The 13,816-nt window shown below is 39.0% G+C and overlaps 1 protein-coding gene across 1 annotated transcript in view; it reads right to left on the bottom strand.

The window, feature by feature from the left end:
- The window catches only part of mpp7b (MAGUK p55 scaffold protein 7b), a 60,043-nt gene that overhangs the window by 15,092 nt on the left and 31,135 nt on the right, over positions 1 to 13,816 (bottom strand). The window contains exon 13 of the mRNA XM_084411466.1: positions 2,667 to 2,831. Within this exon, the coding sequence (XP_084267592.1) occupies positions 2,667 to 2,831 (165 nt within the window). The remainder of the gene's footprint in view (positions 1 to 2,666; positions 2,832 to 13,816) is intronic.

Raw genomic sequence — 13,816 nt, forward strand, 5'->3', positions numbered from 1 at the left:
TGGTGGGCTCAAACTATTGTGGACATCTTGTTTGTCTCATATGCAAAATAAGAAAAATGACATATTAGAAAGTTGGACATTTTTTAAACAAATATCATGAATTATTAATTTATAAATATCAATGTTTTTTGGGAGGAGTCACATCACATGTTATATTACAACCTGAACTAACCTTGCTTTGTCACAAAATCAAATTATCTAATATTTTAAGAGACTTACTGACCTTGATGTCAAGGGTCTGTATGTGTTAGACTAAAGTTTTTAAAATAAAATAAAATATATAAAATATAGAAGAATTTATATATATATATATATATATATATATATATATATATATATATTTTTTTTTTTTTTTTTATTATAAAAACTTCTTCATTATGATACCAGGATAGTTACATTACCCTGACATTTTATGCCCAAAAACTATATCAAAATGCATATAAAAAAAAACATGCCCATTAGAAAAGAGATATGTAAAATTGTATGTACTTATAAATTACAAATTTATTATCATGTCTGTATCAATTACATTTGAATGTATTTTCAATAAATTAATATATAGAACAAAACTATAACATAAATAAAATAAATAATGTATAAACTACATACGATTTTTATATAAGACATGTCATGTCACTGGCCCAAATTCTCCTTGTCTGAATCCAACATAACTCATCAATGGTAGACAACCCAAGTTCTGACTTTGCTGAGATGATTTAACGTCTTTGAAATAAATCCACGCAGTCCTTGAACACATTGGCTCTTTGGCCAGACTTGTCAAGGCTCGCTTGAAGTCCTTCAGTACTGGGAGAGAGTTCACAGTGCTCCTGTACGTTTTCTGTTGTTTGTTTAGGAAAGAAGTCTTGCATTCACCTACACCTTGCCAACAGCTGTTCTCACCCCTGATATATTTAAGAATTAATGCTCTAGATTTACCACAGGGACACATTTTTGATTCAACAGTGGATAAAAAAAGTGAAAAAGTCTGAATGATCTCACACGCCTCATCGAATTTCTAAGTAGAATATCATGCATTCGTAATTATGCAAACACCAGAGCAATGATGACGTTTTAGGCATACAGTTCCTACTTTTATGACAATAGAAATTCTACCTGCCAAGATGCCATTCAATTCAGAATATTTATATATAGATCCTCAGCAACGGAGAAGCTGAACTCCCATTTCATTAAACTCGTGATAGCTCTGGATTTCATGCTTAATGGAATGTCAACTTTTGATTATGGTCATTTTCTAAACTCTTGCAACTGATGGACTGTGGCAACAGGGAACTTAAATGACATACAAAAGTAGTGTGTGGCTCCAGCTGTGTGAAGGGCTTTCATGTTTAGATAATAAGCACATATTCTGTTAGCTCATTTGGAGTCTGCCTTTGGAAAATGACTTTGAGGTGAACATTTTGCAGACCCAGGTCTATGTCCAGGCAGTACAATGAAAACAGATACATCCATGTGTTCATTTAACCTTCCAGACTTGCTCTTTCTCTACAGTATCTTTATATTTCATACAACAGGAAAGAGCAATATTTCAGAAAAAGCAATATTTCACCCCAAAATAAGAATATGAACATATACACACACACACACACACATACACTGTTAGAAAAATCTGTAGAAATTACAGTATTACTGGCAGCTACTTGCCAGTAACTTACTGTAGATTTAAATTTATGTTATTTATGGCAACAATTTGTTCAAAATTAAATGAACATTAAACATTAACAAGTCTTTATCTTTACAGAATAAAACTAAAATAACAGCCTCATGCAAAGCATTCTGGGAACCAAAATCTGAAGGAAAAAAACAGAAAAAGGTTGATGAAGATTTCTGGTTCCCAGAATGCTTTGCATTAGATTGTTATTTTATAATTTTATTCTGTAAAGACAAAGACTTGTTAATGTTTAATGTTCATTTAACTTTGAACAAACTGTTGCCAGTAAATAACATAAATTTTAATCTACAGTAAGTTACTGGCAAACAGCTGCATAACTACAGCAAATTTTTTACAGTGTATATATATATATATATATATATATATAAAATCACCCTCACTGTTCCAAACTTGAGTTCATTTTGTTCTTCTGAAGAACACAAAAGGATAATATACTAGAATATTATACGCATAAAAATTGCATGCAATTACAACGAACAGCAACTGAAGCTGTCAAGCTTCAAAAAGACACAAAAGAATCAGAAAAGTATCGTAAATGTGGCCCATTTCCACGCGCTCTATTTCAAGCCTTCTCAAACATAGCTTTGTGTGCTTTTAAGTTAAAATCCTTACATACTCCCCAGCTCTCCTTCATTAGCGTTCATGAGAGATGTAGCAACGTCCGATTTGTGAATGATTCACTAAGTCTGATCTTATTTTTTTAATTAACTGATTGATCGATTTCACAAAGATGGTCAGAACGATTTCCTCACAAATCAGAATGTTCTGGTTCACAGCTTACTGGTGGGGAAGGTGAGAGTGATGAAAGATGCTAATTTTGGTCTGAAATATAGCTACCACATGAGTTTTTTGGACAGGTTTTCATCTAAATATTATGCTACTTTTGCATAATGGTTCCTTTTTGAAGTCTACAAACATATGATGAAGAATTACATTGTTTTGATTAACTGTTTCTTTAAGCAAGAATATTTCTTACCAGTTAGAATCACAAGGCGGTACGGCTCTTCAAGGTTTCTCTGGTGAGGCAGAACCTCCTGATATATTGGCAAATGGATAATGGCATATTCTTTACCCATCTTCTGCCTCATCTGTTGACTTGTGTTGTCCTTCTGGCTCAGCCGGAAACTTTTCCTTAAACCAGCTGTGGGAAGGGAGAAAACTAAATAAATGTAATTAAAATCAATACTTGAACTCTTTTTAGCATTTTTTTATTGATTTGAATTTTCATAGGTATGAAATAATATGTCAGGCTTGATTTGATTCCTTTTACACTTATATTTAATAATATATTTAGAAATTACTGCATAATTTCCTCAGAGTTTCAACCAAGTAAAGTTGCCAAAAATATTTGGACAGTGGTACTTGCATCTGTTTCTTATTAGACAAGTGTGTTTGTCTGGATTATTAGTGCATGTTTTAGATAGCTGTCAATGTCTAGTTTTGCTTTGGAATTGATTCTTGGAACCTGAAATCAGAAATGAGGACCAAAATAGGGTCAACAAAACTGAGAAATTAGAATACGTAAATCCAAGAGGTAGTCAAAATAATAGTCCAGGCAAGACCAGCTGTTTGGTAAACCTCTGACAAATGCAAGCATTCAGTGACCAAAGAGAATTAACAATGTGGTAGTCAGAGGAAAACATTAACTATGAAGAAACCCCTTCAAGAAACTGTCCAACAGGAGTATTCTCCAAAGACTATCCGTGTGATGGAAGATTAAGTAGAACATTTCAAGGACAGTGGTTCCCAACCCTGTTCCTGGAAGCCTCGAAGCTGTACACATTTTGGATGTCTCTCTCTTATCTGACACACCCATTTCAAGTCTTGGAGTCTCTACAAACGAGATGATGAGTTGAATCAGGTGTGTTTGATTAGGGAGATATCCAAAACGTGTAAAGTTTGGAAACATCGCTCTGGGATATCAAGCAGAACTGATTATTGTAGACCATAATTAAGTGCAGAACAGAATGAACACAATGACTCGTACAAACCTTACTTGGAGAGGCTGAACATAGGCTTCACTATAGTGGTAAGGTGGATCGACATCTTTGTTCTAACTGCTTTGTCATGCTGATGCTTTGTGAACTGCAGATGAGTTATCATGGCCAACTCAGTGATTGGAGCATTGAAGTCCATTAAGAACATCACATAAAAGTTTGAAAACTTTTGGAAGAGCTGAATCCCCTTTACTGAAATGGGTTAGGGCCAGTCCTTAACAATTTAAGTCTTGCTCGGATCTATTTCCATGCAATCAAGATATGAGAAATCTCAAGTAAGACATTGTGGAAATGTGAAGCACATTGTTCCGAACTTGGACAAAGTTCCCTTTCTATAATAGCTTTGTGGACAAGGTACTTAGTAATAAGCATGCTGTCAAGGTATTCTGTTAAGCATGTCTCAAAGCATATCACTGATGAAATTCTGGAAGACTGTAGTAACCTGAAAGACTGGGAGACCGACAAAGTCAATTAACACATTCATTAACTGGTTCAGGTTTGTTTAATATGGGCTAGTTTAGTTCTAGCTCCAATCAAACAAACCTGAACCAGTTGATGAAGGTTTTTGGGATTACTAGCAAGTATGGCAGGAACAGGACTGGACATCCCTGATTTAGAGCCTGCAAAGATCCAGCTTTGTGAAGATGGTGGAACCTTTAGGAAACTCAAAAGCTGAAGCCATCAACTTAAGAAAATAATTATTGTATGATATTTTTTTTTTTACCAAATGTAGTTCTTCATTACAACAAGGAAAAACTTGCATATGCAGGAGATGTGCAGGGATGGATAAAACCAAAACCAGTGACAAGGTCCTTGTCTTGAGGTCTTTCTCAAGCAAGATAGGTACCAAGTGGTAGATCTTTTGCAGGGATGGACAACTCCGGTTCTGGAAGGTCACGGTCCTGTAATGATTACCCTGCTGAAAAATCCAGTATAAATTCCATGCTGGTCCAGGCTGTTTTATGCTGGTTTGTGCTCGTAGAGCTGGATAGTGTTGGTCTAGCTGGTGGACCAGCATAGTCATGCTGTTCTCAAGCGAAATGGAGCTGGTGAAGCTGGTTCACCAGCATAGTCTTGCGGGGTTAAGTGTGAGTAGGCCAGTTTTCTGAATGCAAGCAGTGTTTTGGGGACAAGCATTGTTTTTGCTTGTTCATTTATATATTCATCAAATTCATTATTTAAAGAAAAAAAGATTAGTACATGATTTATGATAATATATAATAATAACAATAACTTCTGTAATTTCTTTTGCTCTCTTTTGAAAGTAGAACTGAGAATTTTAATTGTTTTAACTATGATTATATTATTAATCACTGTCATCTTCAGTTTTGAATAACAAAGACAAATATCAAACTGGTAAAACGTTTCAAAGGATCAAAGGACTTATCTCCTGTTTCAAAGGATCTGTACACATATCAGTTAAAAAGAGCTTGTGTACATTGTAAAACAAACCAAAAATCAAGATATGAAAACAAAGGAGATTGCCAAATAAAACCATAATAATAAGCAGTTTCTTCAATAACTGAGGTAATGAAAAGAGCCATTTCAATGGCACAGTTAATAACAGCTTGATAATGAAAGTTCAAAATTGTTGTTGAAAGTTGTTTTTAAAGACTTTCATGCTCATTTAGGAACTACCATGTGTCAAAATCCAACTGTCAGTCACTGATTCCAAAAAGAAGTGTGAAATATTGTAGACAATTATTGATAGCATGCACTTTCAGCAATTGCTGAAATATTTTATTTAACCAATGTCAAGGGACAAGTGCCCAACTAAAGGGTTAATCACCATAATGGTGACTTCAAACAGACTTCAACAATATTTGTACATGTACCATATGAAAATAATAAAGGCAAACTGGTTTGTAATAAGTGAACCTGGTAATGCTGCTTTTGGAGTTTTTGGAAATGTTATTTATTTTATTTGCAGATGATTTTATCTAAGGCTGTGTGTCTGCTCATCTCTTTTTATGTTTTTGTTGTTCCTCTTATCTTCAGAGATTCTGCTTGTTAACTGCATTTGTCATCCCTAATGCTCAATCATTTTTGTAGAGTGAATACTTTATTTGGGATCATGCCTATGTTCCCACAGCCCTATGTTCCCACAAATGGCCTACCCCTGACCCCACCCCTAAACCTACCCGTAACTGGGGTTTAGACAATGTTCCCACAAATGACCTACCCCTGACCCCACCCCTAAACCTACCCGTAACTGGGGTTTAGACAAATCGTAAAAAAAAAAAAAAAAAAATCTTAGAAATGTGGGAACATAGGGCCGTGGGAACATAGGGCTGACCCCCTTTAGGTCACTACCTGCAACACTGCTTCAGTGTTACTTTTACTCTCTATAGATTTGGACAGTATTAAAATTGAGCAGTGTTTGTTTAACACTGATGATTTTGCTGTGTACAAGTAAACATGTAACCGGCAACAGGTGTTTTTCTTTAATAAATAATTTATTCGAATTAATTGGAAAAATGTCTAAAATAACTATGAGCACACATTAAGAAATGTAATATGTAACACAGGTTTTGTTGTTGTTGTTGCTGTGGTCTTGCTGGGATGATACCAGCACTCAAAAGACAACATATGCTAGTCCAACAGCACACCAGCACCCCAAGCTGGTCCCAGTGTGCAAAACATATGCTAGTCCACTTGCACACCCGCTTCCCATGCTGGAGACCAGCAACCAGCATCCCATAGAATCCAGCAACCAGTGTCCCATTAATAGAGACGCTAAAATTATGCAAGTGAGCAGACCTGAGTAGAAGTGTCAAAGCAAGTCAAGTCAAGCAGCACCATTTTGGATGCACTCAATGTGATGTATGACAGATGCTGGTATCAACGACTTCATGGTACTTCAATGCAAACTATTCTGCTATAGTAAAGTGAGTAAAGTGAGATCTAATCCAAAATTTTAATGTGTATATCTAGGGAAAAGGGTTTCTTTTCTATTAATACAACAGGATGATAAGGAACCCGACCACCTCTTTATCAACACTTTTAGCAGGCATATGGTATCCCAAAAGCTCATATCTCATAAACTATCAAATTCAGCAGCGCAAACTAAACATACAGTAATCACAAGCTTTAATTCAACATATAAATCAAACAAAGTATTGCACAATAAACAAACAAAAGATCTGAGTTTTGTAGGATTTTTGTGGAAAAGATACATATATCAAACTCAATTTCCAAGTAATATTCAACAAACTGACATAATTTATAAACAGATTTGTAAAAATGTTGGGTAATCACAGTCAAAAACATTTTCTGCCATGCCAAGAAATTAAAACGGGAAGCCATTCAACAATTGTCCAATTCATGTGGTAGCTACCTTTTATAAGTCTCATAAACACATTAGAGGGACACTGAATAGCTGTTGATGTTCATCTACACCTCTGGGAATTATGTAGAGGAGGGCCTTGAACATAGGAACATAACTGTCTTGATGAACAGATGTAAAGCATATCTCACATTGTCTGCTGCAGTATCCCCTGTACAAATACTTGTTTGATTGGTCCCACCAATATTAATCTTACTGAATCCCTTAAATACTTCCAGACGTTTAGTGTCCCACATAGAGAGCAAAATCCAGCCTGAAGGCAAAGCTGCTTCTGGATAAATAAATCAAAAAGAAGCTAGAAAGTTTTGTTAAAAACAGTTACTGTGCAACTATAAATTCGAGCCCGATCTCACGGGAAAACGTACAAATTCTACGAGGTGGCTTATTCGTACGAATTCATACGACCTGACTCTAAGTTTTTTGCAAAATCGTACATATTTTACGAATTGGCCAATTCGTATGAATTCATACGAATGACCTACCCCTGACCCTGCCCCTAAACCTACCCATCACGTGGGTTTAGACAAATCGTACAAATTCGTACGAGTGAGGTCGTACGAATCAGTACGAATTAGCCAACTTTTTATCATTCGTACGAATTCGTACGAATTGGTCGTGAGATAGCGTTGTAAATTCTGTAATATTTATTAACAACGTACTAACTAGGGTTAGGGTAAAGATGAGGGTTTGGTTTAGGGTTAGGTGCACGTATGCATAAAATGTACTGTTATTACTATAGTAAGTACATGGAATGTGTGCTAGGACACTGTAAAATAAAATGTTGTTATACTTTATTTTGATGGTCCACTTCAGACACTCCACTAACTATAAGTAACTGTAACTACGTCAACTAACTCTCATTGGAGTATTAATAGCCTCTAGTCGACTGTTAGTAGACTGTTAGTTTATTGTTATGTGTTAGGGTTAGTAGAATAAGTTGACGTACTTGCAAAGTTACTTATAGTCAGTAGAATGTCTTTTGGAGGAGCATCAAAATAAAGTGTCAATGGATATTAAGCACACAGTCTACTAATACTCTAATGAGAGTTAGTTGACATGTAGTTGCTAAGTTACTGTAGGCGCAAAAAAACATGGCGGTGGCAATCTCATGTTATAGATCAAGATCAAGATTATTTATAAAGGTTTTTAAACGACCAAACACACTGACTTACACGTATTTGAGAGTTGGAATATCAGATAGTTGATGACATGGTAAGCAAGTTTGTGAATATTTTGAATAAAAAAGGAAAAAGGAAATAAAAGCGATACATCTGTCATACAGTGTTATTGCGGCTGCAATAGGGGAATGTTCTATAATAACGGTCGCCTTGAAAAAACTCAATCTGGGGGGTCAGTTAGACTATATTAAACTTACGCGTGAAAGATGCGTTTTGGTTGATCAGATCACAAGTGGAAAACACTAAATACAGGTGTGAACTGGGTTTTAAACGTTTTGAGCTTGTCCACTTTAAACCACTTTCAGAAGTAATTCGAAAACGCATTTGACTGGATTGCTTTCATAGTGTAAACCCCAGTTTGTTTTGAAGTAAAAAAATGTACCAAGTTCAATTTTCTCTTACTGATTTCTAACACATCTGTAGTCTTGTGGATATCAGAATAGAAATGAAAGCTGCTGCTCTCCGTATGTTTTAAGACAGTCGAGATGACATGCAACTTAATTCTCTCAAACTTGAAGAAATTAGGACAGAAGTGGTTGAAAGTGGACAACAGAGACAGCTTAAAACACCAGGTGTAAACGGAATGTGTCTCCCTCGTCTACTTGTGATCTGATCAACCAAAACGCATCTTAAAGTGTAAACAGGGTCAAAGACAGATCACCCGTAACATCTTCCCATCAAGAAGCATGGCCTCACACCTTATCTACAAAAAAAAAAAAAAAAAGTCCACCAGAGGAGGGCAGGAGGGGGCTTAGATGGAGGATGCAGGGCAGGCATGAGGGAAGGCGGAGCAAACAGTGGAAGAATCCAGGGAGTATAAGACAGAGGCAGAAGACAGGGAGGGTTAGGGGTTTTGCCTGTTTATTGTATATCATGTTTATTGTATATCAGGTTTATTCAATTACTGTTTTTGCCTTGGTTCCCTCTTTGGACAGTCTATTTTGTTCACCAACCCTTGCCTGTATATTTTGACCATCCCTTTGGCTGTTGAATTGGATTTATTGTTTCAATAAACTTCTGCAAATGGATTCAAACCCAACATCAAGCCTGAGTCCGTTAAATGGTCTCCTTACTGCCAAGAACACTGTTTTAACTCAAAGATCACATTACCATGTTTTACCACGAGTGTGGAAAGCCCAGATACTCACAAAACTACAGTGATTCCAGTTGAAAAATGAATTCTCAGAGGTCTTCAGTAAGGCAAAGGCAAACCAACTGCCTCTCCATTGGCCATTAAACTTCTCCCAAATATTGCACCTCCCAAAGCAAAGTTTACCCCTTGTCACGTCCAGAGACTCTATGAAAGAGTCATATTGCTATGAAAAACTATATTGAAGAAGCATAGCATCAGGCTTTATCCGTCACTCTACATCCCCAGCAGTGGCAGGGTTTTTCTTTGTGGAGAAAAAAGATGGCACATCCAACATGTCAAGACAGTCCTAACCCGGCTCCAACAGAACCAATTCTACATCACCTGTACCACATTTTTAGGATACATCATCAAGTCATCAAGGTGAGGAAATGGACCTATCCACAGTCAAATCAGTCACCGAAAGGCCATAGCCTACAATGTTTTGATATGTGAACAAATTGTGTAAGTGTTTTCATACATGATCGTTGGGTGTAGGTAATCAGTAAATGAGTGTGCCATTTAAATGCTAGCGTTTCCCAAATGAAACACAATAGCTGTTCGTTTTTCACACTTGGTCTCAAGATTGGTACATGAGTGAATGGTTTCACTGCATGGGCCTCAAGTACCACTTTTAGTGTGTAGGCAATAAAATAAAAAAAAAACTGTAATATCTGGATGATTAAATTAACCTTAGCATTGACAGAATACATTTTAAGGTGAAAGCCGTTTCCCTCAGTTTTCTGTCTTTGACAGATACAATAAGGGGAAAAAAAGAGTTCATATTCTTCATATTCATATGATTCTAATATCTAGCACAAAAAAAAAAAAAAAAAAAAAAAACAATTCATGATACATAAGCTATTATGAGGTTATAGGAAAATGTTTTAATGAGCACAACAATGCTGCTAAAGATGTACCAAAGACAATTTCCTAGTCCATGACACTATAATTCCATCAGCCTTTATGCTCATCACTGTTCACAGATGACCTTGGTTACAACTAATGAACATTACTGCTTGTTTCCATCCTGTTCAAAGAAAGCTGAGTGGCTGGCAGTAAACAACTTGGAACAGGCCTGATCCTTATTGCAACTGATGACTGGTGATCATAACATGATGGTGGTGCTGACAGAGGCTGACTTTATCAAAAGATTAGAAATCTGGAACAGGCAGCATTTTTGGTGTCGGAAAAATTACAGAAACATGGCTACATGACCAGTTTCAGAAAATAACACCATGCAGGAGTCACCACTCCAGAAGGTTAATGTTCCTTAATTCATAGGCTACACATAAGCAGGGATTTCACCACATGCATGCGGTCTCACGGAAGCCATGTTGTGGGCAAGTCGAGGCCCTGTCTTACTGAAATGAAATGGGCATCTCCTAGCTCTGACATCTGTGAAATTACACTCCGTGGGTAGAACAGCCTCTGTCTTATTATAAGTTAGAGATGTTTGAGTTTTTGGAAGCCGTTTTGTAGGGATCATGGTAATCCTGGCGGTCATGTTGTTTTCCAGAGTCTGTAACATGGAATATCACTGCAGACAGGGCGCAATGGATCTTAATGCCATTTCATGCAGACTGCCTAACAGAGAAAAAAAAAAAACCAAAAAAAAAAAACAGGATACATAACATCTTGGTTACTGATGTAACCCTCATTCCATGATGGAGGGATGGTGACATTATGTCAAAGACTGACAAATGGGGTCTCACTACATCCCCACCTGCAGGTATTTGCGCCCTGATATTATTCACCACTTGAGGAGGTTCTGAGGTGACGGCATTTGGTGGAGCTGGTAGTGGTGTTGCCGAAAAGAGAGAGAAGGAAGGAATTGATCCCTGGGACAGGTGGAGGGGTAGGAAAAGCTCAAGAAGGGGGGACGGGAGGGGGAAACTGTTACGGGACAGATGTGAGGGATGGCTATATATACCGACATTTCAATAGCTATAGCAGGATCTTTTAGGAAAAGGGCGTGGCCAAGTGTACCCAAAAGCCTATCAGTCCTAAACAAAAACTCTGCGACATTAGGCGAGCATATGCGACACATGATTCTAAACAAGCATGCAAACTTTTATGGAGATCGAGCCATAGGTGGGGCTAGGACTGTTGAAAAGCTTTTTAAAAAACATACATTTCCTTAATAAATTGCTTGAATTGGCTCATCTCTGATCTAGGTGGTTAAAGGCTTGCTTAAAACAAAATGCCTTAAAAAGGTCTTAAAGGGGACCTGTAAGAATTGAGAAATGCCAGGCAGTCTGGTTGAGCAACGACCACTCCAGAGAAGACAAAGGATCTTCCTGGAAATTAGCATTTGACTCTCTCTTGAGAAACTAGCATCCCCGAGTCAATCACCTCCCCCATGTTGTCTCTCTCTCACGCTGAGATCACTAGATATTCACCCAAAAATCTATATGGTTTAGTGTTAATAATTATCACACAGTATTATACATGTTTGGTATCATCTGAAATGTCTCAGTGCGATTGGTACAAATGTCTCATTCCCAAAGAAGTAAACCAAAAGGTTATAAAGTTCTTAAGTGTTTAGAGATAACTTGCACATAGAGGAGTGGTGGGTCCTCCAGGCAAATGGCAATCTGCTCCCAAAAAGGTGTAAACTCTGAATGCAAATTCCCATTGTTAGCAAATGTTTCCTAAAGAAATGCAACAAGAGGCTCAGGGCAATTTGTAACTCAAATTAGCCAGCGATGCGGAGTGTATGCAGGTACTCCGCATCATGTATTTTATAATGTCAGGTTCGCATCTTCTCTCTTTATTCCAGAGCATTTGATGTTTTGTATTTATTATCTTTGAACTGATTATAAAAATTGCCATGATACATTTACCTGACATAATAAATTGTTACATTTGATTTTATTCCGACTGACTCTGAAATTGTTATCCCAAGTAGATTAAACGGATTTGTATGGTACCGCAAGTTTTGCGTCAGATTAGTGACGACTAATATTTGGCATTAATTCAAGTGTACTTGGTTCCCTTTCAGTTCAGTCACATTCAACGTAGTCAGACGTACCGACTGATTGGGATCACGCTTAGGGAGCCTGTCATCTTCGAGTATTGTTAAAACGAGCCAATGCACATTGGCGTGCGTGAATTGCATCACACGCTCCGCCCCGCAGCGCGGGTATAAATACGGAAGTGGATGCACGCACCAGTTGTCTTTCGCTTCAGAGCCGATCGGTCTCTGAAGAGTGTTGTGTATACAACGAGCGTGTCTGTGTTCTTCTGGAAGACTCTCCCAGTGCTGGTGTTTCTACAGCGAGTGCAGCGGTGATCGCGAGCTTCTAGGGTCTCAACTGCTGTTTAAGTATTTTGAGTTGTTGACGGTTGGTAAGAGGGCGTGGAAGTGAGTGCTTCACTGTTTCAGTTCACTGTTTCAGTGTTGCCACAGTCATTCCCCTGTGTGCTCCGGCACTGATGACGGGTCCCATTTCCTGAAAGAGCAACACGGGTGCGTTTGCGTCTTTTTCAAGATGCCATTCCATCCGTGCGTTTCTGGGTGCAGTAGGGATCTGTCCCCCTCTGACGGTCACGATAGGTGCATCACATGTTTGGGCTTACAGCACGCTGAGGCAGCTCTCGTGGATGACTCACTGGGGAGCAACCGGTGGAGCTCCCCGAGGAACACGCTGGTCCCTCTGTAGTGGACCGACAGGCCGTTTCATTCGGGGCCCCTCCAGAGGACAGGATGTCCATCGCAGCATCGGAGGGAGAGCTGGGCTCTGGAAATGATGACTCGGCTCCGCTGCCTCGCTGAGACCAGCGCTCCGAGACCAGCGCTGCCATGAGCCAGATCCAGAGATGGCAGCTATGCTAAAAAGGGCCGTCGAGGCGGTAGGGCTCATCTGGAATCCTCCACCGTGTCCCGAACCATCTCGGTTGGATGATTGGTTTCTCGGGGCGGGCCGGGCTGAATTGCCGGGCAAGCCGCCCCAGTACCTTTCTTCCCTGAAGTGCACGAGGAGCTTACTAGGTCGTGGACGGCACTTTTCTCTGCCCGAAGCTGTCTTAATAGTTCCTCCCCCCTCACTACCCTTGATGGAGGAGCGGCAAAGGGTTATGAGGCTATCCCTCAAGTGGAGCGGTCTGTTGCAATGCAACTGTGCCCGGCGACCTCTACCTCATGGAAGGGGGATCCTCGTCTCCCCTCTAAGGCCTGTAAGTTCTCGTCCGTCCTTACGGGCAAGGCTCACAAAGCCTGTGGGCAAGCCGCTTCTTCTCTGCATGCCATGGCGCTGCTTCAGATCCACCAGGCCCAAGCACTCATGAACATGCACAAGGGTAGCCCAGACCTTGAGCTCATGGGTGAGCTTCGCACTGCAACCGACCTCGCCCTCCGGGGCACGAAGGTTGCAGCTCGCGCGATCGGTCTGGCGATGTCCACCTTAGTGGTCCAGGAGTGCCATCTCTGGCTCAACCTGGCAGATATGAGGGATGCGGACAAGGTTCGATTCC

Source organism: Rutilus rutilus (genome assembly GCF_951802725.1).
Source record: "Rutilus rutilus genome assembly, chromosome: 6".
NCBI classification, from domain to species: Eukaryota; Metazoa; Chordata; class Actinopteri; order Cypriniformes; family Leuciscidae; genus Rutilus; species Rutilus rutilus.